This window comes from Leucoraja erinacea, chromosome 16 (genome assembly GCF_028641065.1).
Source record: "Leucoraja erinacea ecotype New England chromosome 16, Leri_hhj_1, whole genome shotgun sequence".
Lineage (NCBI taxonomy): Eukaryota > Metazoa > Chordata > Chondrichthyes > Rajiformes > Rajidae > Leucoraja > Leucoraja erinaceus.
Genome location: NC_073392.1, coordinates 32357760 through 32384839, shown reverse-complemented (window position 1 = coordinate 32384839; position 27080 = coordinate 32357760). Strand labels below are relative to the sequence as shown.

Below are 27080 nucleotides of genomic sequence, written 5' to 3'. Positions count from 1 at the left end.
AACCATAGGAAAACTCAGTGTGAAACTTAGTGAGCTTGTTCCAAAGCCAAATTGAGTCCAACTATTGGAGAGAAAGAATATAAGAACATTGGACCCCATGATTTGCAGTTTCATTATGGAATGAGGCTAATCAAGAATACCTGAAGATAACAGGAGTAGTAGGGAAGGTTCATAATTCAAATCCAATTTGCTAATATGGTTGAAGAAATTTAATTTGGCCTTTGGAGAAATAGATAGTTTTAAGTCTCAATAAAAATGTATTACAACAATGGCAACTTTTGATCATCTGCCAGATCTCACAAATCTTGCGCAGTACTTGGGCTAAATTATAGTAATTTCTGTCAGTAGCACAGTGCTCATAGGAAGAACAGTGGCCGGGTTTACATGTGTGCATCTGTAAATAGCTTGTTCTAAGCTCCCCCCAGTCTAGTTTCAGTCAATAAAATACTGAGTCAAGCACTTGCGCAACTAAACTTTATTTTGGAAAACACAACGACAGTTCCCCACTACTAGACCTAACCACCGCGGGTTCGATCCTATCTGCTTTGCCAAGCCCTTCTAGCCTCGTGCAAGCAGAGACACTGTAAAAGGTCACGCAGTCCCAAGCGTTCTTCCAGAAGATCGACATCGGACCTCGTGGGAGCTACCTTTTATAGGTCCCCGAACATTGAAGGACCGAACCACATGGGGGTGGTCTCTTTATGAACCAATCAAACATATTAATAATAACAGTATATAATAGACAGTTCCCTAACCCAATAATACAATCTTGAATACATTGTATTTGAAATTAACTTCTAGAAGGAAGCAAACAAGAATAAACATTGAAACATGTGCCCTGGGATTCAAACAGTTTCTCCAAGACTTGACAGTTCGGCCAATCATCAATTAACAGGATGACCGTCTTGCAAAATTTATGAACAAGGAGAACACCTGGATACCTCACCATCCTGCAGACCAGTCTGAGCTTAGACTGGCTGGCGCCATCCAAAGCCTGTAAATTTCAGCTGACAAGGGTCAAACAATTCTGACAAGTGCAGGGATCTTCCATTTTACGGTGTCTTTAATTTGGCCTGAATTGATACATCCAGCAACTGTGAAACATCAACTTGCCAAATGTAGACACAAGGAACTACAGATGCTGGTTTACACAAAGTGTTGGAGTAACTCAGCAGATTAACCAGCATCTCTGTAGAACATGGATAAGGGACCTTTCGTGTTGGGACCCTTCTCCAGACTGAATACGGTGGAGGTGAGGAGAAAGCTAGAAGGGGGAGAAAGCCGGAAAAGAGGAAGGGCAAGACAAAGCCTGGTGAGTGATAGGTGGATACTGAGGATGGGGTTTTGATCGGTATATGGCTGGCCAAAAGCCAGAGATAAAAAGAAAAAAAGGTATGAGATAAGAATAGAAGAGGTGAAAATTGTGAAGCCAGAGGAAGAGATATATGTTAAAAGGGAGAAATGGGTGTGAGTCTAGGTGGGAAAGAGGGGAGGATAGGAGGGAAAATGGGGGTTTTGTTTGTAGGTGGGTTATCCAAAATTGGAGAATTCAGTGTTCATACCATTAGGTTGTAAACTACACAACTGGAACATGAGGTGTTGTTCCTCCAAATTGTGTGTGGCCTCACTCTGGTCATTCTTTTGTGTGGTCTCACATTTGTCCAACCATCTGCCTCTTTAAAAACTTCCCTCAACTGAATCCAGTAACTTGCCACGGCTTCTTTAACAGCATCTGCTAAACATGCCATCTGTGCCATTCAAAAGTTCAAGAGCAGAAGGATCATGTAACCACTGCCCCCTTCCATGTCACACACCATCTTGAAAGATACCAACCATTTTATCATTAATGCTGGCTCTAAGCTTCACATTTTTAAAATAAGAGAGCCAAACCTTTACCGGTATCTCTAGGGTAGTTAGGAAAGTTGAATAGGCATTAAATGCAGACCTTGCAAGCAACACACATCGCAGGAGACAATACTAAAACAACCATGCCACTTGATTAGAATACCTGCGGGAAATGAGAGCCATTATCCAGCAGAACAGATTTGCATCCAAGAAGGTAATAGTTGAATTCAAATCTGTAAAGAAAATCTGTTCCTGTTGCAGTACAAAATAAAATAGGTCACAATGAAAACTTAGTCTTGTGAAATTTCATTATTTTATGAAGATATATTTTTTCTCCCATGTAACGTGCAATTCAAACAGATAATGCTAAAAATGATCAGCCGGTCAGTCAGCATTTTTTCACAAATTCTGAGCGTTTCCAGCATTTTCTGATGAAGGAATGGGTCGACTGAGCTTGTATTTACTAGAATTTAGAACGATGAGAGGGGATCTTACAGAAACATAAAATTCTTAAAGGATTGGACAGGCTAGATGCAGGAAAAATGTTCCCGATGTTGGGGGAGTCCAGAGCCAGGGGTCACAGTTTAAGAGATAAGGAGTAGACCGAGATGAGGAAGGACTTCTTCACCCAGAAAGTTGTGAATCTGTGGAATTCTCTGCCACAGAATGCAGTAGAGGTAAATTCCCTGGATGTTTTCAAGAGAGAGTTAGATTTAACTCTTAGGGCTAACGGAAACAAGGGATATGGGGAAAAAGCAGGAACAGGGTGCTGCTGGCTTGAAGAGCCGAATGGCCTACTGCACCTATTTTTCTATGTTTCTATGATTACCTTGTAATTATTAAGCTGAAATAAGTATACTTGCAATGCTGAGGACTCAAATTTGTAGCATTGTATTAATCAGGACTTATGGCGCTACATGATGTAAGTCAAAGGGTACTTTATAAAGGAAGTCTAATCATAACTATCTTAACAATATGTCAAAGGCACGGTAATGAATTGAGGTGTAGAGATGCTTACAGATCAGTACCCTCAGGAAAGAAATCAAATGAATAATTTTATACTATTTTCCTCATGGAATGTGTTTTACTCTGAAGCTAAGCACATCGAGATACAGCACATCACTATGACAAACTGTAAAATTTCAATTGTGCAAAAGCTGTAATAAGAGTGTAGCAGTTAATGAGGAAGAACTATTGTGAACTGTAATGTTTTACAAGTTGTTCAGCAGTTTGTGCTTTTAATTCTGCAAAAACGGCACCAGGAAGTTGCACTCAAATTGTCGGTTTTATTGTTTCTATCTGTTATTAAGGAAGGAGTATTAATACCAGGAAATAGCAGTTGGTGCTCAGTATCTTGTTAATGGTAAATCTTAAATGGATATTCCATTATAATTTTGGGAATCAAAAGGCTATAAGGTAATTGCAAGCAATTTATTAGGTTACAGATCAGCCAGGATTTGTCAGCAAGAGGAAAATAAGCTTGAAGAGTTGACTGCACTGATTTTCCTCTATCCCATGAAATTCAATAATTAAGTTTAGTGATTGAAAGAATAAAAGTTGTTTTAGTAATGCAATAGTTATTCATGGCTGCCAATATATACCTCCTCTTCAGCAAATCAGTTATTTTAAGTTGGTCTTCTTTCTGCTTTTAAGTTAAGAGAACCAACTGTCAATTTTTTTTACTTATCATGCTGTTTCTTTTTTGTTAAATCTATTTCATTTGGTCCAAGACTTTCTAAGTTGACATTGAATTTACTAATTCAACCTTTACTCTGCCTTTTGACTATTTCTGAATCCTTCATTGTCATTGATTAATATTCATGTTGCATTGCTCAGTGGGGTTTCAGATAGCCTGTTGTTCTCCTCTGTACCATTATGAGATATTGTTGATTTTTTTTAAATGGCTGAAACTTTTACTATGGGTTAAATGAAGGATGGTGTTCAAATCTAGTTCAATGTCATTTCATCAACACAATGTTGGAAATAAGTTGTTCTGCCTTTTTCTACAACCTTGTTTTGGTATTACATTTACTGTGAAGTATTTCAGGTAGTGAGTAGATTGGACCTATAATCATCTAAAAAATGTATATTTATACTGCACTACAATAAATATTTGGGGTGGCGCAGCAGATAGAATAACTGCCTTGCATCGCCAGAGACATAGGTTTGATCCTGACCTAAGGTGATGTTTATGTGGAGTTTGCATTTTCTCCCTGTGGCTGTGTGGGTTTACTCCCACATCGCAAAGATGCGTTGGTTTGTAGGTTAATTGGCATCTGTAAATATGCCTCTATTGCATAGGGAGTTGATGTATACGTGGAATAACTGGTGATCGATGGTCGGCACGGACTCAGTGGGTCCAATGGCCTGTTTCTATGCTGTCCTTCAATTTATAAAAATATTAGTGCTTTGAAAATATATGGCAGCGGCGGGGGGGAGGCAAAGTGGGAATGGGTTATCTTATGGTAGACAAAAATGCTGGAGAAACTCAGCGGGTGAGGCAGCACCTATGGAGCGAAGGAAATAGGCAAAGTTTCGGGCCGAAACCCTTCTTCAGACTTTGTTTGTATAAGAATCTGCCTTTGACTACCTTCGATTTTCCAGCATCTGCAGTTCCTTCTTAAACATGGGTTATCTTATTGTTGGATTGGTTTTACTACAGTATTTTGTCCAAAATTAACAGTGGCATTGAAAACCCATATTATTTGCTCTTTGATGTGCCAAGTTACAGCAATAATTATTTTGTCCCATTTCTTTTAGAACCTCCTAAGAGCAGGAAGTGCCACTCTTGATCTAGAAAACGGGGAACACTGGAATAGCCTTCAGCAGACGGAACAAGGGATTGCTCACCTGATGGAGATATTTGAGATGTATGCAAGGACACTGGCCCAAAACATGAAGCTTACCTACCTGAATCCAGTTGCCATTGTAACCCCTAATATTAGTAAGTAACTATTTTAGAAAATGTCACAGCATGTGGTTCCATATTAATGGCACATAGAGTTAAAAGGCCACTCAGTCTTGAAATTTAGACTAGATTATATTCATGGAGAATGAATCAATTTTTTCACAACCACTATTTAATTCACCTAAAAGCATTGCACGAATATTTTGTTTGTATAAGAATCTGATTTGCCGTTCTTTTTAAATTTGAGATAAAATGTAAATACTTTGTAAGTTGGAGTTTTCAATGTATGCTATATTATTGAAGTTGAATAGCCTATCTGGAACACCCGGAAAGAGAGGCAGGCCACAGAGACATCAAAGTTCATAGACACGTAATGAAAGCTGTTTTGTTTTTATTCTCAAGCTTCATCAATGACCTTCCCGGCATGATAAGGTCAGTGGTGGAGATGTTTGCCATTTGTGAACTGTTCAATTACATGCACGATTCCGCAGATAATGAAGTAGAGCATGCAGCAATATTCAGGCATGGTCTAGTAAGTAGCAAGTAACATTTGCGCCCTACAACTGCCAAGCAGTGGCATCTTCAAGAGGGAATCTAAACACCTCCCTTAACATTAAACTGAATTAACCATCAGTAAACCTCATCACTAAGAAGATCATTATTGCCAATAAACTTAAATGAACTGTGACTGCAAGAATAAATCAGAGGCTGGATATTATTTGGTGATTGATTTGCCTTTAAATTTCGCAAAGTCTCTCCACCATCTCCAAGGTATGTGTCAATAATATTGAATATTGCCCACTTGCCTGGATGAATGTCGTTCCAAAGACACCCAAGAACCTTCGCCCTCTCTCTAACAATGCAACATACTTGATTAACACTATCTACCGGCAGCATACTACTTGATTAATACTATATCCACTTCTCACCACTGGTGCAGCATGGTTTAATTGTGCACTAGCTAAAAATACACTGCAATGGCTTACCAGGATTTCGTTGACAATGCCTCACAAACTGCACACTTAGAAGGTCTAATATAAGTCACCACCTGCATGCTTCCCTCTAAGTCATCCATTATCTGGATTTGGAAACACTTGGTTGTATGCAAAGAATTGAATTGATAAAATTAAGGCTACTCGCCCCATCTTCACATGGATAGCTAGTATTAGGCAATAAATGTTGACTTTGCAAGCGTGTCCACATTCTATCAATGAATATTATGTAAATATTAAAATGTAACTTGTAACATGTAAATTCACACTGAGCCATCATTTCACATGTTAATTTTAATAAGTTGACAGCTCTAACCTAAGCTATGATGTAATCAAGCTTGTTCCACCATCTGCCAATTTTAAAAAGTCGCACAAAGGTGCGTGTCACAATGGGTTGGTTGCTGCTTGTTTTCTAGGCTCTTTACATATTTTTTGGATAGATAAAAAAATATTCCATGTGGAAACAAATCAGAACCACCATTTTGGATAGTCTGTAAACGAACTTGAAATATATATTCTGTACAAAATAAAAAGCATCCTTGATATAACAGGTTATATGTTCCATACAGGTTGTGTGTTCACAGATATTTAAGTGTAACATATATGCCTGTATATCATTTGTTAATATTGAATTTTAATTGTGAGACTGATGTGTGTTTTACATTATGTCAACTCCAGTCATAAACCCTGATACTTAATCCCATTGAACCTCGTGCATGGTTTTCTATTTCAGTTCTAACAATTGATCACGTGGAGAATGGCATCAAAAAAAGAAAGAGATTCCCTCGATATCACAGTGGACTCTTCCGTGGCCAGACCACATGGGATGCTCATACACATGTTGAACTGCCAACATCCATGTTATCTCCATCCAAAGTGAAAGGTAATCAACAATGTTTTATTTGCAGTAAGATAGACACAAAATGCTGGAGTAACTCAGCAGGACACGCAGCATCTCTGGAGAGAAGGAATGGGTGCCGTTTCGGCTCGGGACCCTTCTTCAGACTGACGCCAGGAGTGAGGGAGATAGATAGATAGATAGATAGATAGATAGATAGATAGATAAGAAAAAGTGTATGGGAGAAAACAGGGCAAGACTGCCTGTACCACTGAGTTACTCCAGTATTTTGTGTCTATCTTCGGTTTAAACCACCATCTGCAGTTCCTTCATACACATGATATTTGCAATTCTATCTATGTACTTGCAACTGAGATACATAACAATCTATGCTGCGGGATTATCTGAAAATGCACACAGGTGAACGCTGATTGGTTTTGGACTTTAGACTTTAGAGAGACAGGCACTTCAGCCCACGGCATCCGTGCCGACCAACGATCACACTGGCCCTATCCTACACACTTGGGCAGCTTACAGTGTTATCTAAGCCAATTAACCTCTAAACCTGTACTTCTTTGGAGTGTGGGAGGAAACCGGAGCATCCGGACAAAACTCACACGGTCACAGGGAGAATGTACAAACTCCGTACTTACAACATCATAATCAGGATCGAACTAGGTTTTCTGACACTGTAAGCAGCGGCTCTACCGCCGCGCCACTGTGCCGATTTCATAAGCAAGGCAAAATATTAATGCAAAAGCAAAACATACCGATGCTAGAAATCTGAAATAAAAACAGAAGGGCCAATAAATAGGTTGGGTGCATGGTGGAGAGAGCAACAAAGTTAACATTTCAAGTTCATAACCTTTCATTAAAACAATTCAGCTGAATATGATGAAAGGTTATGTATCTGATATTTTATATCATTGTTTGTATGATGGAAATTTTTGGTAACTGTGCTGAACCCATGAAGAATTTTTAATTCACTTTCTGCTTTTGCTGTCTTTTAGTCAAACTGAAAGTACACCTCACTGCATTATTTTGTCCACACAGCTGTACCTACCTCAAAAACAGAGCATGTAGTCCAAGTGCGGAATGAAACAAGTAAAGTCTTGCACCGACGGCTTTTGCCAGAGCCTGAGCCCACAATGACTATTCTGATCCTCCTCATCTATCGGACATTAGGCAGCTTACTACCAGCACGCTTCAACACAGATCGCCGTAACTTAAGGTACGAATTCTGCATTTGGCTTGAATTGAGCTTTTTGCAATATTGAGAATATTCCGATATCAATAATAAATTAACGTATGAACCAATTTTGGCATGTTTGACTAGACACCTGAATTGTGGAACCTGTTTGTTTGGAACTTCTAACAAAAAAATCCTTCTTGTATATGGTGCAGCAAGGGGGTGTAGATCCTAGGCTAGTAGTCGAGGTACCAAGCATGCTGACTTTTGTCCTGGATGGTGATGAGATTCTTAAATAGAGTTGTGGCTGTATTTATCCAGGCATGTGTAGAGTATTGCATTACTCCTATTTTGAGCCATGTAAGTAATGGTGCAGCTACAGAGAGTGAGAAGCTGAGGCATTTGTTGCAAAATACCTCATCTTTTGTTGTGCTGTAATAGGATTTACCATTTCTTTGGGCCACACAGTAACATTTCTGTTCCCTGGTAACCCCAGAGGATTTAGAGAGGGATTTTGCAATGATAATGTGATTAAACAGCAACGGTAATTAGGCTTCCTGTCGTTGAAGATAGTCAGTGCTTGGCACTTGTCTCGTGTAAAAGCTACTTATCACATATACGCCTAAGCCAGATTTGGTGCAAATAGCACGAGCCATTTTATACTAAGGAATTAATGCTGAGGCTTAACAATGCATAATTCTAGCCTTATAATAGAGGAAGCCCATTAAAACGCATCAGTGGATAGTTGGATCTAGGTCAGAGTGCAGAGACATTCTGCAGTGATGCCCCAAGACCCTTATAATTGGCCCCATTCAGCCATAATCATCATGTTTGGAGCTCGGTCTGACTAGCCACAGAGAGGTTCCCCTGTTTCTCACTAACTTGATTCCGCACATTAATCTAAACGTGGTTCATTGTTAGTCTAAAGCTGCACCATGATGCAGTCCTGGTAGAACTCTGAGCAACATTGAGAAGCTAATTGCAAATTCAATGCCAATTGATAATGTTATTGATTATTCCTTCTGTAACTTTGCTGATGATGGAGAGTAAGTTCACAGAATGGTAATTGTCACTGATGCTCCTTTAATCAGGTTTGGTGAAATTGATTGGAAAATAAATAGTGGCCAGAAAACTGAAAGTTTAATTCTTCAAATGATTCCATTCCATCTTAAACATGCTCATCGATGAGTCCATTGCCGAACTTTGAACTGAAAGGTGACTCCATCAACAGTGCAGCACTTTCTCAATTATCCTGAAAAATGATTCTAAATTAAGTGCCCAAAATGGATGATTCACATCAACTTTTACTTTGTTGGGAAATACTTGGCCTTCAGTATGTTATCCTCCCTAAGATAGAACAACGGTTGCGAAGCTGTTCTGAGAAATTATCAGTAGAAATATTATAGCTGAATAATGTAACCTCAATTCAGCAATTGGAACGTACAATATATTAAAAAGAGCTAGAAGCCTTTCATTTCCCTTAATCCTAAAATTGTTTTTATATTAAAATTTCTTGAATTACAGACTTCCGAAACATCCTGTGATGAATTCTCCAATTGTGACGATCTCCATTTTCCACAACAACACGTTTGTTCATGGGCCATTAAATTCACCATTTACTTTGGAGTTTCGTCTGCTGGAGATGGCCAATCGTAGCAAGCCTGTATGTGTGCAGTGGAATCATTCCAGTCTGTAAGTATATTGAACTGCCCAGGTAATATTACTTTCCTGATCCAAGAAGAAGCTAATCATAATTCTCTTACTCTTACTTCTCAAGTTTTCCCCTTCCCTTGCAATGTCTGTGTTTCAGAAATAACTTTGTTATACGACGTATAAGCCAAAAAGGAAGGCGTAGCAAATTTGGCAATGAGGAATCTGAAGTACAGATTTTTTATGCTTTTAGACCCTTACCCAGTTCAATGAGAATATGATTTAAGAGATAGGAGTTTTGTGAAGCCACATTTGGAGTATTGTGTGCAGTTCTGGTCGCCCCATTACAGAAAGGGTGTGGAGACTTTGGAAAGGGTGCAGAGGGAGTGTACCAGAATAATGTCTGGATTATGGAGTATTAGCTACAGGGAGAGGTTGAAATAAATCTTTGATCCTTTTGCTGAGATTTGCCTCAGTTACACATCAGTGCATGTAGGCACAAGAGATTGCAGGTGCAGAAATCTCGAGCAGTAGACAATGCTGGAGGAACTCACTTGGTTAAGCAGCATCTGTTGTGGAGAAAAGATTTGCTGATGTTTCAGGTTGCAACACTATGTTAGTTCCTCCAACATATTGTTTAAACATCACTTCATGGGTTTGAAGTTCTGGGAATATCTTTCCTACAACATTAGGCCTATTAGTATCAAATTGGTTCTTCCTCTTCATGAGCCTTGGATTACAATATGCTCAGCCTCCCCCTCCTCCCTGTCCACAGTATTTCTAGTCACATTACTTGAATTGCTTTAATCTATGGGCTGTAAATGTACCATTCTGATGTATAATTTCTGATTTGTTTTTGGTTCAATACAAAATGGAAACCCTCCAATAAGTTGGAAGTTGGCATGATCATAGTGATGTGGAAAAGATATAATTAATCTTAGGCTGACATCTTTATTTGACATTGTAACAATTTGGCTATTAATCAAATCTGGGCATTATTCCCATAATAGCCGCCTATTGACTTTTTTTGCTGTGGGAAAGGTCTGCAAGGAATTAATTTAAATTGCTTTCTCCAGTAAAGAGAGCTTGAACTAAAATTACAATAGATACTATTCTTACATTTACAGTAAAGCTCCTCTGACGTTTTGTTCTAATGTCACCCATTACCTTTTGGTATAAAAGTTAATATTGTATCTGCATGTATTAGATTTGATAAACAAATCACCAATCCAAATGAGTGTTACGGTTTGGCTCTTTTAAAGTAAAATTAAGTAAATCCTTATGATATGTAGAGGTAGGTACTTTATTTATGTTGGTTACTTTATGTTTAGGTATGTTATCATCAGTGCCAAACTCTGACAAATTTTCTTGCCGCAGGAATTGCAGTTGCTGATTTACAAAAAAAGATAAAGTGCTGGAGTAACTCAATGGGTCAGGCAGCATCTCTGGAGAACATGGATAGGTTACGTTTTGGATCAGGACCCTTCTCAGACTGATTGTGGTGGCAGTGGGGGGAGGTAGTTGGAAGAGAGATAGGGCAGAAGAAAGCCTGGCAAGGGAAAGGTGGATACAGGTGATGGAGCAGGAAAGCAGCAGGAATCACAGATGAGAAGCGTGAGAAAACGTCTCGCAGAATTCCCATCGGAGAGAAGAGATCTGCTTCATTGTAGACATACCTGGAGGAAATATCACAGTGAAGCGGTAAAATCTAAACAAAAGGAATTGCAGGTGCTGGTTTACAAAATAGGCACAAAGTGATGGAGTAACTCAGCAGATAATGGATCCAAACATGGATAGTTCATATTTTGGGTTGGGACCCTTCTTCAGACTGATTACATTAGTTCCTGTTGCAATAATTTCACCTTGAGTATATTCTCATGAAATAATGAATGTTAGAAAATTGCCCTTCAAATAGGTACCTTGTGTGAGAAATTTGCTCTTCTTATGTACAAAGAACCACATCCAGTTGGATGCTTGGGGAACTCAAAGGAAGATGAACTCTTTAATTCTCTCAACAAAGTTAACAAATAAAATTTTTTATATGGAACTAACCGAGCTGGATTCAGCTCAATGCCTAACCCCCACCAGACCTGGTTTCATTTATCAATGCAGGATGCATGGTGCAGAAGTGCTTCAGTACAGACTCGAGAATAGGTTGACACACTATGACAGAGGGCAAGACTGTCCCAGCCTTGCCTCGTTCAAAATTGGTTTCAATAATTAATAATAAAGCGTGTAACATTTTTTTGTAAGTAAAATCAATCAAAAGAACTCAATTAAACTAATCAAAAAGATTAAGCAAAACATGTTTAAAATTATTGAACATTTACCTTTTCAAATAAATAGGGACATCTTTTCTATCCTGTCTGGTGTGGGGATGGTCAGCATCTGTTCCTCACCATGTCCTGCATTTAATAGTAAGATTAAACAAGAACTTACCAGTTTGAAGTTTGATCTGTATTTTATGAGGAGTTACGATGAGGGATTACGTGAAGACCCCGTCTAACACACATGCGCGACATACTTCAAAGCAGCGGTGTGGAATCACAGAAAACAACACAGTAATTGAAATAACATAGTAAAGATAAGGAGAACTAAGTTACCAGTTGATCTCTATAATTGAGGGTGGGAGCGGAGGGCACGTAATCCCTCATCGTAACTCCTCATAAAATACAGATCAAACTGCAAACTGGTAAGTTCTCGTTTAATCTTACTATTTTACTTCGGAGTCACATGAGTAACTTCATGAAGATTTTAAAGCTCTGTGATTTCAAACCGTGTAACAGTTCGTACTTCACTCTCTGCCGAAGTCATCCAAGGGAGGAAGTATTTTATCGTAATGAACCATGAATCTGTTTGTGAAACGATAATGGTATTTATTTGAACAATAACAAAAAAGATAATAATGCTCCCCCGGGCTTAAATTATATGTTTGCAAAGTCTAAAATTCTTTCTGCAAATAAACCAGGTTCTGCTAACGGCTTATCGTAGAACGTTTGGAATGTTTTCTCCATGGACCACCCCGCGTAAGCCAGGATGTGGTCCAATGGTACGTCCATCCTTTTAGCCGCCGATGTGGATGCTGCCCTGGTGGAGTGAGATTTGTAAAAGTCAGTATCCACTCCAGCAGCTCCCAGTACCTGCTTGAGCCATCTGGAGATGGTTTGGTTTGACATCCCACCATGAGGTTTTTTGTGGCTGACACATAGAGCTTTTTCTCTCCCTCGGGAATCTCTTGTTGTGTTGATGTAAGCCAGCAAATGAGTCATGACACATAACCGGGGGTCAGGTGGGTACACCCGGAAATCCATAATGAGGCCTGAAGTCCCTGGTCTGCTCTGCTTTTCCAGTTCCTGAACAGTAAATGTGATACGGTCTGATGTGATGACCATGTTGTCCAGTCTAAGTAAGTGGACCCTTTGTGCTGAGACTAGTGCCATCAGCATGACCGTTTTTAGGGTTAGTTGTTCCAGATTGAGGGATCTGGCTGGTGACCATCCGCTTGGGTATGTCAGGACAACAGTGACATCCCAGATCTTGGTGTATGTAGGTCTTGGGGGTTTTGAATTAAAGATTCCTCTCATTAGTTTGATCACCAGCGGATGACACCCTATGGCCTGTTGTCCTGGTGCCTGTTTTAAGTAGGCTGACAGAGCACTCCTGGCGCTATAGCTATAGCTAAGTCCTTCATTATGGTGAAGGCCGGCCAGGAACTCCAGTACATTGGTTACGGTTGTTGATGAGTATGATGTCCCTGTTTTCGAGCAGTATATTTCCCACTTCCTTATGCTCGAGAGGTATTGTTTCCTGGTGGATATACGGTGGGACGCTGTCATCGTATTCATGGCCCTGTTAGATAACCCAGGCCCAGCAATGGTCTTTTCAGAATCTGCAACCCAGTAGGTTAATTCTGACATGGAATGGATGACATATGCCTGACATCGGGTGAATCAACAGATCTGGACTACCGGGAATGGCCATTGGAGTTTCAACGACCCTGTCAAGGACCACTGGGAACCATGGCTGTGTAGGCCAGTCGGGTACTACCAAAATGCCTGAAGCAGAGTCCATCTGTATTTTGCATAGTACCCGACTGATGAGGCAGAAGGGGGGTAAAGGCATAGAAAAAATAGTTCCCCCAGTCCAGCGCGAATGCATCTATCGCTGCTGCCTCAGGGTCTGGTTCCCAAGCGACATACATCAGTACCTGGTGATTCAGTCGGGATGCAAAGAGATCGATATCTGGTGTGCCATTTTGCTTTGTGATTTCAGCAAATACTTTAAGGTTTAACATCCATTCGGTGTTATCATTGAATTTGCGTGACCTGGTGTCTGCCACTGTATTTAGCTTACCTGGTAGGTAAGTTGCTGATAGCCAAATATGTCTATCGACACACCATTGCCAGATTGTGTTGACCAAATTGTCACATGATATCAATTTTATCCCGCCCATATGGTTAATATAGGCCACCACCGTGGTATTATCAATCTGTAAACAAACATGAACATGGTGCGTATTTGTACAATATGCTTTTAAACCATAGAACGCACCCAACATTTCCAAATAGTTTATGCCCAGTGTTTGTAGTAGTGATGATTCTGTGTTAGTCCATCTACCACCTGTGCTAGATATGGTATTAGTTGCTCCCCAGCCTTGAGCACTGGCATCTGTTTGTATAGTTAACGTTGGGTTATTGACGATGATAGGACTGGAACTATGCCAAATGTACTCTATCCACCATTGTAACTCTGATATTGCTTCAATGGCTAATTTCACGGTTCGATCAAAATGACCTGCATGTCATTTTAATGCTTGCACCTTTGCTCTTTGTAGATTTTGATAGTGCTAAGGTCCAAATTGTGTAGCTGGAAATGCTGCTACTATTTTGCCAATTACTCTTGCCACTTGTCGTATGGTTGGTCGATTGTTAACCATTAGATTGTTACACATCTGTGCCAATTCTGCTGATTTCTCATTTGGCAACGTTACAGACATGTGGACTGTGTTAATTGTGAATTCCAGATAGTCCATAGTTGTGGATGGCGTCAACCTAGATTTATCTGTATGTAAGACAAACCCCAAGGTTTCAAACAACTTAGTAGCTAACACTGCTGATTTAGCTAATTCCATGGTTTTGCCTACTATGAAAATATCATCAAGATATGCCATGACAATATGTTTTTGTTTTCTTAAGATTGCCAAGGCTGGTTTTAATATCTTGGTAAACATCCTTGGGGCTGATGTTAAACCATTAGGCAACGCTTTGAACTGCCATAGTTGCCCCATCCAGGTAAATTTTAGGTATCTACAATGATCCTTGTGAATAGGTGCTGAATAGTAGGCATGCTTTAAATCGATGCTTGCCATAAAGTATCCTTTGGAAATCAGTTGTTTGGCAGTTACAAATGTTTCCATTTTGAAGTGTATATACTTAACAAAAGTATTTAATGTAGTTAAGTCAATAATGATGCGACATCCACCATCTTTTTTGTTTTTGGTAAATATATTTGAGATAAATTCCAAAGGTTCATGTTTAGATTTCTCAGATACCCTTTGTAAGTAACCTCACCAGTTCTGCTTGACCCTCTAGTTTTTCTTTAAATGAGAGGGTAAAGCACCTTTGGGGTGCATGCTGAACTGGTGGCATGTTTTCTTGAATAAATTCAATTTTGTATCCACGAATACTGTTAAGTATAATAACTATCCCGTGTGATAGACCTCCATGCATCCACGAACAGGTGTAGTCTCCCCCCTGTTAGTACAGTTTCCCCATTTTTTATGTGCTGGTAGAAACTAGACCCACCTACCTCCATAGTTATTGGTGTGTTCCTTTCTTCTGTTTCTGACTCTTCTGGGTCTGACTCTTCGTCTGTCAGTGTGGAGCTGGGTGGGGGTGGCACATTTTCCATGGGGTCCGCTCTGGGCCCTGGCCTAAAAAAGGCTTCCGGGGATGGTATGCGGACCCCGAGCTTTCACCAGTCCCATGAGGTTGATGTCGACTGGTGGATGCGATGGGGTACTGCTGTCTGGGTTGAGTGGCTCAGCTCGTTCCGGTTCCTGCCCCCATGAGGCCAAATGCTTTAGATTCCTCTTCTAGGTCTTCGACTTGTTTCGACAAGTCTTTGCCAAATAGCAGGATCTGTGGCTCTGAGGCCAGTGTTCTGCACAGTCCTGCAAATTTAGGATTGAGGGCAGGTCTTATTGCCTCCTTGCGGAGTTTATTGATCTCATACTGAGTATTACACAGTAGAGCCAGGGTGGTCATCTCAACCCCATCCACGGAACGAGCATAGGAGGTGATAGCTGACGTCAGGAGCTTTAGAATGCGTTGTAATTTCAGTTCTTGGGTTCTTAAACCCAATGTACCCCCAGATTTGGCTATTGACGGCGGGTACGTTCAGTGAAACGCAATTCTCAGGAGGCGAGTAGAGGTCCAACGCCTCATTGACTACCTGTTCTTGAAGAGGTTTAAATGACAGGTAGTCAATGCTGGCTGCCAATTTTGGTTCCAACAGCCGCCCCGCTTGTGGTGCGGCCACGTAGCGGTTTACCACACCCAGCAGCTCTTCCTGTTCCTGTACCCCGTGCATACTCCCGATATCTTCGGCCAGTGACCCCTGTTCCTGACCAGCCCAGCCCTGGTCGCCAACGCTCCCTTCAGCTGAGGGAGATGCGATGGCCAGTGCGTTGTATTGCTCTGGTGCGGGAGAGCCTGTACTCCCTTGGCGAGCTTGCCCCATCTCCCGGAGCAAGTCTCGCTGGAGCATTTGCTCCATGAGCCTCTCCATGCGGCTCATGCGGCTACCTCTGCCGCTCTCGGGCGGCGAGTCTTCTGCACCGGACTCATCGGAGAATACCGGCCAGTCGGATTTTCTTTTCGCCTTGCCTCCAGTCCGCTGCTGTTGATCAGGCTGCGCTAGCGGCACTGGGCTCGGCTCGGAGTTGTCGGTAATTGTGGACCACAGCGTGTGCGGTCCAGGTGCCGCCGATCGCCCCCCACTGGTGGAACCCTCCTGTTCCGTTGCAGTTGAACGGGGAGCGATCTTCTTTCCCTGTTTCGCCTTGTTCATTCTGACTAGTGCACAAAACAGAACAAGGTTTTGGAAATACGACCTCAGAGTAAATTACTTACCTGACGGTCCCGTTTTTAAACTTGTAGTGGGAGCGCCTGCACTCCCACTCGTCGCTGTTGCACTGCGTGAACGCTCATGTCGCGCATGCGTGCTGGACGGGGTCTTCACGTAGTCACTCACGTGACTCCGAAGTAAAATTTATGCTCAGGGTTAAAGAAATGGCATCACTTCTCATTGTTCCTTTCAACATAACCTTAAATTTATATATTCCATCGAAGTCTTGTAATCTAATGTCAGTATTTTCAAGCACTGAGCAGCTTCTTGACTTGCATTCCTTACCCTCAAAACTACATGTATTCTTTAAGTAACATATTTTTACTGAATGGCGGTGCAGATCATATGCACTTTCATTGATCTATTTCATGGCATGTGGCCTGGTGTCGGGTGGGTCTCATAGGCCAGATACTTACATATAAAATCTAATTATTTCCTGTTTAAAAGAACATAGATACCTCATATAAAAGGGAAGGCTGTCAAGCAGAATGGGTGGTAATATTTTAACATATTTGGAGAATGAGAATGATTAGTGTTGGCAAACTCTGTTTGACCCTGTTCCAATCGTAATCTGTGATAGCTCCATGATCTTTTGACCTATTGAAGACTTTAGCTGTTATGTGCAGATGGCTGCAAATGAGGTACAAAGCAGTAATTGAGTCAAGGGAACACGGCAATGCTATAAAATGGAAGAGTAAAGCAAAGCTGTTTTCTGCAGAGCTTTGTCTTTCATTTATTACCTTCTGCCTTTTTCGGATGTTTTTAAAATGATTCATAATGTCGTCCGAACTATGTAGCTTTTCATTTGTTACGCATGTGATATTTTTGTTGTATACTTAAAATTGATAAAATAATATTATTTATGGTATCAAATTTTGATTAAGTCAAAAAAAACGTTTGGGATTATTTCTCAAATCTATGGTAATTTAAGAACAGCACATCTGCAAAGAAAGGCTATCAAGATGATTTGTGGCTCCCAGTCCTCTACAATGCAGCACACAAAGCCAAATTACTCTGTCTGAATAGAACATCTATGTCCTTATTTCAGGTTTTGTTAGAATTATATCGCGCTAGCTCTTAGCAAAAGCTTATTCTTACTGTTATTACCTCATTTGTGCATAAATCGATGTCAGATGTCAGTATGAATTTGTGTTTTTGCACTGTGTACCATGCTCATTGAGTTTAGCGGCTACACCGCATGGACTTTGATGACGTATGGGCAATAAATAAACTTATATTCAATAAAGACAGGGATGCCTGGGCGGTTGATATATTGGAGGTGCAGTATGTGGGAGCTGATAGATACCATTATTATCCATAGTGTCCACATCCTCATTGAAGGTCTGCAACTCGGAACAACAACTCGAGTATTCCAAGATTTGAAAGTTGCAATAGATCAGTGAGGAAGTAAGTTATCTGAATATTTTGTTCAAGAAGCAACCTTATTCCTTAGATTAAGTTATGGAGATCAATAGGGATAGGAGGGTGTGATCAAGAATGAGGCAGATATCAGAAACTAGAAGGTAGCTTTGGGGAAACAAGGTTCTTGGAGTTGTGTGGGCAAAAACAATGACTGCAGGGGGATGAGCAAATTGACTACAGCACCATGGTACAGGAGGTAAATCGGGTTGGAAGAGCAAGATTTTAACATGCTGATGACACAGGGCAAAATAGGCAGAGGCATTGGTAACATTCTCTGCAGCCGTAAGTGTGAATCCCAAAGGATGGGGCTACAGGAGGGCATCTCCTTGGACCTGGAGAGACCTGGAATGAGAGGGGAAGATCCAATTGTCATAGTCCATGTAGGAAGCAATAGAATGGACAACAAGGAAGTTCTGTAAAAGAACTATGTAGCTAAGGATACAAAATAAAGAAAAAAGACAAGGGTAAATTATTCTGGATTACATTCTGAGCTAGGGACATAAATTCAACAAGATTATAGATTTAAATATTTAGCTTAAACATTGGTGTGGAAGAAATGGATTTCCATTCGTAGGAAACTGGTACCAGTATTGTGGAAGGAGGGAAGGTACACAAAAATGCTGGAGAAACTCAGCGGGTGCAGCAGCATCTATGGAGCGAAGGAAATAGGCGGCGTTTCGGGCCGAAACCCATCTTCAGACCGATGGGGGGTGGGGGGGAGAATGAAGGGAGGAGGAGGAGCCCGAGGGCGGGGGGATGGGAGGAGGGCGGGGGGATGGGAGGAGACAGCAAGGACTAGCAAAATTGGGAGAATTCAACGTTCATGCCATCCGGACGCAAGCAACCCAGGCGGAATATGAGGTGCTGTTCCTCCAATTTCCGATGTTGCTCACTCTGGCAATGGAGGAGACCCAGGACAGAGAGGTCGGATTGGGAATGGGAGGGGGAGTTGAATTGCTGAGCCACCGGGAGTTCAGGTAGGTTATTGCGGACTGAGCGGAGGTGTTCGGCGAAACGATCGCCCAACCTCCGCTTAGTCTCCCCGATGTAAATCAGCTGACATCTAGAGCAGCGGGTGCAGTAGATGAGGTTGGAGGAGATACAGGTGAACCTTTGTCGCACCTGGAACGACTGCTTGGGTCCTTGAATGGAGTCGAGGGGGGAGGTGAAGGGACAGGTGTTGCATTTCTTGCAGTTGCAACGGAAAGTGCCTGGGGAGGGGGTGGTACGGAAGGGAAGGGAAGAATTGACAAGGGAGTTGCGGAGAGAGCGGTCTTTGTGGAAGGCAGACATAGGGGGAGATGGGAAGATGTGGCGAGTGGTGGGGTCACGTTGGAGGTGGCGGAAATGGCGGAGGATTATGTGTTGTATTTGCCGGCTGGTGGGGTGAAAGGTGAGGACTAGGGGGACTCTGCCCTTGTTGTGAGTGTGGGGATGGGGAGAGAGAGCAGTGTTGAGGGGTATGGATGAGACCCTGGTGCGAGCCTCATCTATGGTGGCGGAGGGGAATCCCCGTTCCCTGAAGAACGAGGACATTTCCGATGCCCTGGTGTGGAATGTCTCATCCTGGGAACAGATGCGGCGTAGGCGGAGGAATTGGGAGTAGGGAATGGAGTCTTTACAGGGGGCAGGGTGGGAAGACGTGTAGTCCAGATGGAGGCTGTTTAATTGGGATAATTGTAGTCCAGATGGAGGGGGCTGTTTAATTGGGATAAGCTTCCCTTGAATCAGGCTTGGACCAGTTCCCCAGTGAATTGAATAACCGGGACAGTAGACTAGACTTCAAATAATGAGGGATAGGTTCTGGTGAGGGGAAAGTTACATGGTTAGACAATAAAGGTATAGGATAGCAACATTGATGATGATAATAAAGAAATAGAGGATAGATATGTAAGTATATTTCAAAATAGAGGCAGAACAGAGAAAATTAATTAAAAATACAAAATTGAAGGCTCTTTATCTAAATGCATACATCACTTATAACAAGAGATGAGTTAACATCGCCAAAAGAAATAAGTGGGCAGGATAGAGACGATCCCTACTTTACAGCGTTCACAAATCGCAACCCGAAAATTTTAGATATAGAATAAAATTCACTCTCTTGGATTTTATATGTGGGGGGAAAAGTAAATAAATCAACACAATTTTTGTCAACTGTCTTTCTTGATGCATGCGCAAATTACATGGTTTACCTTCCACAAGCCTTCGCAATATGGATTGTTTTCTAGGATCACAGCCTTACTATTAATATACATTGAGGATTGGTTGTTGGGTGGAAAATAGAAAAGGAATGAACAAGTCATTTCATGTTGGGAGGCTGTGACTACTGGGGTGCAGCAGTGCTGGGGCCCCAGTTCGTCACAATCCATACGATGATGTGGATGAGGCGAGGAAGTGTAATATATCCAGGCTTGCTAATGATACAAAGTTCAGATGTGTGGATGACACAGGACACAGAGATTTCAGAAGGTTATATGAAGGCAAAGTGAATGGGGAAGGAGTGGCAACTGGAACATGATATGTAAAAATGTGAGGTTACCAAACTAAGGAAAGGTGGATTTGCAACAGAGGAGGGAGAGTGAAGGTTCACTGGATTCATTTCTGGGATAGGGGGTTTGCTGCGCAAAGCGAGCTTAAGCAGTCCAGGACTGGTGTTTTGAAGAATCAGTGATGATCTCAGTGAAAACTGCACGATAAATTGACAGTGTGGATAGGGGCTGGATATTTCCCCCATTTGGGGAGACCAGAACCAGGAGTCACAGTCTCAAAATACAGCTTTTTGGGCCTGTGCCACTTCGGCGATTTTTCAGCGGACTGCCGGCGACTGTCAAGTTGCCAGTGGTAGCCTGAAACACCGGGAACTGCACTCGCCTAAAAAATCGCCTAAGTGGGACAGGCCCATTAGCCATTCAGAACTGGGACGAGAAGAAATCTCTTCACCCAAAACAGTAGTGAATCTTTGAAATTCTTTACCCAAGAGGGTTGTTGGGGCTTATTCACAGGGTATATGCTTGAGAGAGATCAATAAGATTAGTGTAGGATAGTGGAGCTGAGATGAAAGATTAGCTTGTGTTTCAATTTCTTATGTTTTTGTACATGATATAGAAGCTGGAAACTAAGCATCTATCTAGTGTTGATTGTCCATACGATGCATGGTGCTGCTTATAGACAAAAACATGTAGTTCACCTCCACAGAGTTTCCCAATCCGAGAAAAATTTCAATTTATCAAGGAAATGTCAGAGATGACCTTTTACTCTCTCTGGGGTTTCGGTCTCATGTCTATGTAATAATCAGAACCCCAATAGAAATTTCAGATGCCGCTGCTTGATGAAAGCTGTGAAATTTCAATTAACGAGTTTGCAAGTAATTGAAAAGAAAACCGATCAGGTGGTTCAACACTCTTGATGTGTTTTGATGCTATTTTGAGTTATCAAATTCGCAGTTAGTTTCACATTCACAAAATTTCACACCTTACTTCAACTGTGCTGTACAGTGATATTTGAAGGCCATAGGTTTATAAACAGCAGGGATGGCACAGGTGGGGAGGTGGGTGGATAAATCAGGCCAATCAATCGTTATATGATGATGGAAAAGGAACTAATGAAGCCTCAGCTAGTTAGTTATTTTCAACCTGAGGTATTAGTATGCATCAAGTGAAGGTTTAGGGGTCAGAATAGAGAAACTGTAAAGGTGCAACATAAATTTCAAAGTAAAACCTTTTTTTTTTTTAATGTACATTAAATTGCTGCTTTAAAGTTTTCTTGGCTTTTATTTTATATTGCCAGAGTGGTGAGAAGCACTATATGAGAGCTGTGCTTAAGTTGATCACAATTATTAAAGACTTACTCAGCTGATGGTCATGTTACCTTGCAGGTCTGAACCAACTGGCACGTGGACAGCAAAGGACTGCGATCTTGTTGATCGAAACAACACACATGTCCGTTGTCAATGTTCACAGCTTGGGATCTTTGGGGTTCTAATGGACAGCTCACATCGTGAGGTAAGCATTATTAAAAATGCTAGTAATTATTCTCACCATTTTGAAAAATTCGAGCCTCAGAACAGCAGAACATTGATTCATAACATTAGTTTATCCGTGAATGTCACTGGATAACAATCACTGGATAACATTGTGTGGTATTAAATGCCAGGTTAAAAGAGGAAAGGTGCTTACAAGAATACAGACAGTGTGCTTGTGTGCAAGCAGATTTCCAACTACATTTTTATATTATCCTTGCTTGGGGTAAATATATCATTTGTTTCTCTCACCTTTTTTTTTGATTTCAGAAGACTAAGCCACATTTGGATTATTTTTTCTTGTTTATTTTAATGGAAATGAGCAACACAGGCAAGGCCAGATTTTATTGTCCATCTCTAATTTGCCCTTGAGAAGGTGGTGGTGAGCTGCCATCTTCAACCACTGCAAGCCTTGTGCTGGCAAGGTGGGCACAATTAAAGATTTGCAAGTATGAATATTTTCTAATTCTGCTGAACGCCAGGATAAGACTTTGCCATCTGGTTATACATGATTTGGAGTTCATGTTTAAAAGATAATGTGTTTTGATGCAGCATGCTTGTGTGTTTGTTGATTAATGCTGCAAGCTTTTCCATCAGTGGGGCACACCTTCAAAACCATGAAAACTGAGGATTTTGATCACAGAACTGGAGACAATAACATAATCACTTACCTTGGGAGATGGTTGCTTTATTGACCAAAGGACCCTGAAAATTTGGCCAGCACATGTTCATTCACCAATTGGTTTCACATAGTCAGTTAACGACTTTATATTCAGTTTCAAAACATAAACAATCACAAATATTTAACTGTAAAATTATTTATATTATATCTGTACTGCGCCCTACCTGGGATATCTTGAAATTCCAGTCAATGAAATGTCTCCTGGTGCCACAGTGCATACAGTAAATGGACAGTTTAGTCTTGATACACAAATTTCCATTCTAATAGTTGTAATTTAAATTAAGATGGGGGTACTTTCTTGTCTCATACTAAAGAATCAATATTGGGATTGTGCATTTGAAATATCATTATAGGAAACAACAATTATATTCATGCCAAATGGTCTTTTTATCAACTGCACTTTTTTGTGTTCTTGTAATGGGTAAACAGCCTGTTTGTAATATTCCTGCAGCAACTTGAAGGAGACCTAGAAATATTGGCAATCGTCACTTACTCCAGTATCAGTGTGTCTCTTGCCACACTGCTTCTAACTTTCTTCATCCTGTCTTGTCTAAATGGACTGAAATCCAATATTCGTGGCATCCACTGCAATATTGTGGCAGCAGTGTTCTCCGCTGAGCTAGTCTTCCTGTTGGGAATTAATCAAACAGAAAATCAGGTAAGGAAGCAGGCCAATTTGCAGAAGATTTCTTCCCATAATCACATCTTCAAACGGCACATACTTCATTTGGAGTGAGATGTACCTTTGTACTTTTTATCAGTCTTGATTTCCTGTGTTCATGAGATTATTTTTAATCATCTTTCATCCTTTGAATACCTTTCTACATTTTTTCTGATTGCAATCACAATTTCCCTATTTGTCTTCTGATCTTTTTTTTTAATCTCTTTCCACTTCTTATACTTTCTGTTGTTAACACTCTATTCTTCTCAATCTGATCCCATTTGAAGCCTGACCACCTCATAAAGTTTGTCTTTCTGAATATTTTTATTTTGTTTTGCCCTTTTGATGTTTGGTTTATTGGTGTATTAGTATTGTGCTAAGCATTCTGTATTCCTCTCATACAAATTGCTTCTTTTCCTCTTTTTGAAAGATTAGCTCCTGTTTCAATTTCTTTTTTTTTGTACATGATATAGAAGCTGGTTCTATCCTAGTTAATTGCTTCTATATAGTGTCGATTGTCCATACGATGTGGGGTGCTGCGTATAGACCAAAAAAAATGGTGTTCACCTCCACATATTTTCCCATTATGGGAAGATTTTTGGTATGTCGGAGAGCATGTCTTTTTGGTATTGTATTCTGGGAGTGAAGAATTAACATGATCACAGACTATAATCGCATCTTGTCCAAAGGAATTACATTGCTGAAGATATTTTCAGATATAGCCTAGACATGGGCTGGAAAGTAGGAGGGCAAGGTCTAATGTTATCTGCTATTTGGATGTTAAGGAAGGATATGGAAACCAGTGTCGGACTACATAATAATGCATGTTGCATTGTTCTGGTTATCATGTTAGTAATAATGCACAGACCAGATCTATGGAAACATTACACAAAAAAAGCAGTTCAATAGCAACATTCTGCAGATGCTGGAAATCTGAAATAAAGGCAGAAAATGCTGAAAATACTCAGCAAGTCTGGCAATATCTATGGAAAAAGAAAAAAAACAATGACCATTCTCCCAGAACCTGGGAAAGTTGCAAATAAAACAAATTACAGAGGAAGTGGGAAGGGACAGAGAGAGTAAAATGGAAGATCTGTAATAGGGTAACGTTCATGAACAATAAATGGTTTATTGTTCAAGACACAACGTGCTGGAGGACCTCATCAGGTCAGGTAGCACCTGTGGAAGGAATGGACAGGTCAGAACCCTTCTTCAGACTGGACAGGCCACGCTTCAAGTTGGGACCCTTCTTCAGAAGGTTTGTTCAGATAGTTTCAAATGGTTTGTTGCTGCTTATCTGAACGAAGATGGCAAAGGTTAACAAATAACAACAAATATATCAGAATGGTGTGGGGGAGATAAGGAGGACATCTAAGCAGGAAAACAGATATGTTTTAATTACTAAATAACCCTGTCACCAATAACATCTATGCCACAGTAGTGCAGCTGATAGAGCTGCTGCCTCACAGCGCCAGGGACCCAAGTTCGATCCTCACCTTGGACGTTGTCTGTGTGGCGTTTGCAACTTCTTCCTGTGACCGTGCAGGTTTCCTCTGGGTGGATTTGTAGGTTAATTGGCCTCTGTGATTTGACCCTAGTATGTGGGGCATGGATGCGAACGTAGGATAACATAGACCTCGTGAATGGGTAATTGATGGTCAACGAGAACTCAGTGGACCAAAGGGCCTGTTTCCATGCTGTATCTCTAAAAATAAAAAAAAATAAAACTAATAACATCTTTTTAAATAGCGTTTGATTGGCATGCAGCCTAGAATCAGAATTTTGTTGAAGAAATATTGTACTACTGGACTGAGTGGGTTGGGTTTGGGTGGAGAGCTTCGTGGTGTGCTCTGGGAGAATGCAAGCTGAATGCTTTTCTTGGAGTAAGGTTTAATAGCGAGCTGGTTCTTGTGATATGTGAAATTTGTTAGCAGGGATGATAAACAGACAGTAAACCTGGCAAGCACAAAGGTACTAGCTATCTGGACAGCTGTTCTTAGGATGTTCTTGGTGGGAGACTGGACAGGAAACCCTTTGTTGATTTGCGCCTGAGCTGAATAAAGAGTTGGCTAACTGCTGACTTTGGCTAACTAGGATACAACCTTTCCTCTGGCAACCCTCTAAATGGGAATTTGCAGTAACCATTCTCAGCACCACAGACAGGCATCCGAAAGATGGTCCGCATTATTAAAAACTCTCACACGGGGAGTTCAAAACAATACCCACCCACGCAATTGACAGTAAATTCTCCATACTTCCCTAAACTTTCAAATTCTTTCTTTTTATGAAGCAGACTTGTTAAAACATAATAAATAAGTTATAAAAAAAACTTTAAAACTCAAATAATTTGCTTTTAAGAGTTAAAGCATTTTCAAATAATCCAAGCACCTTCTAATAAGCCCCGCACATCTCCTTTAAACTTTGCCCCTTACCTTACAGTTATGCTCTCTAGTATTTTGACTTTTCCACCTTGGGAAATAAGTTCTAACAGTCTACCCTATCTATGCCTCAAAAAGTTTAAAGTAATATCCAGATTTGATTAAAGAATATTTTTTACCAACAAAGTCTTTCTCAAATTCCTTTTGAACGTCTCTCACAGCCATTCCCTTCCATTCAAATCATAAATGGTGATGATTGAGCATATAGGAGGGAGATGCAACATTTGGTTGAGGGATGTCACAACACCAATCTCTCGCTCAACGCCAACAAGATCAAGGAGATAATTGATGACTTCAGAAAGGGGGAGATGATAAATTCTCTCCTGCGCACGCACTTACATGAGAAATCATAGTTTTCTGTTTCAGAAACAAATTGCTGTAAACAAGTTTGTGGATTTTTTTTTTGTAAAAAATCAAAGCGTTGGAGGAACTCTGTGGGTCAGGCTGCATCTGTGGAGGGAATGGCTGAGGAATGGTCAGGACTCTTCTTCAGACGGGAGAGAAAACTGGAGAAGAGAGGTGAGGATGGGGCAAAGCCTGGCATGTGATAGTGAAGGTGGGAATAGTGAAACGGGAATAGTCCCCGAGGATTCGCTTACTGCGCATGTTGTTCCATTGTTTAAAAAGGGTTCTAAGAGTAAACCTAGCAATTATAGGCCTGTTAGTTTGACTTCAGTGGTGGGCAAATTAATGGAAAAGATACTTAGAGATAATATATATAAGCATCTGGATAAACAGGGTCTGATTAGGTACAGTCAGCATGGATTTGTGCCTGGAAGGTCATGTTTGACTAATCTTCTTGAATTTTTTGAAGAGGTTACTAGGGAAATTGACGAGGGTAAAGCAGTGGATGTTGTCTATATGGACTTTAGTAAGGCCTTTGACAAGGTACCTCAAGGAAGGTTGGTTAAGAAGGTTCAACTGTTGGGTATAAATGCAGGAGTAGCAAGATGGATTCAACAGTGGCTGAATGGGAGACGCCAGAGGGTAATGGTGGATGGTTGTTTGTCGGGTTGGAGGCAGGTGACTAGTGGGGTGCCTCAGGGATCGGTGTTGGGTCCTTTGTTGTTTGTCATGTACATCAATGATATGGATGAAGGTGTGGTAAATTGGATTAGTAAGTATGCAGATGATACCAAGATAGGGGGTGTTGTGGATAATGAAGAGGATTTCCAAAGTCTACAGAGTGATTTAGGCCATTTGGAAGAATGGGCTGAAAGATGGCAGATGGAGTTTAATGCTGATAAATGTGAGGTGCTACACCTTGGCAGGACAAATCAAAATAGGACGTACAAGGTAAATGGTAGGG

General features: G+C 40.9%; 1 protein-coding gene across 1 annotated transcript in view; it reads left to right on the top strand.

Annotated features, from left to right (window-relative positions):
* The window catches only part of celsr3 (cadherin, EGF LAG seven-pass G-type receptor 3), a 197697-nt gene that overhangs the window by 139732 nt on the left and 30885 nt on the right, over positions 1-27080 (top strand). The window contains exons 20-25 of the mRNA XM_055648072.1: positions 4606-4789; positions 6479-6628; positions 7637-7814; positions 9297-9464; positions 21847-21973; positions 23124-23330. Coding sequence (XP_055504047.1) covers positions 4606-4789; positions 6479-6628; positions 7637-7814; positions 9297-9464; positions 21847-21973; positions 23124-23330 — 1014 coding nt within the window. The remainder of the gene's footprint in view (positions 1-4605; positions 4790-6478; positions 6629-7636; positions 7815-9296; positions 9465-21846; positions 21974-23123; positions 23331-27080) is intronic.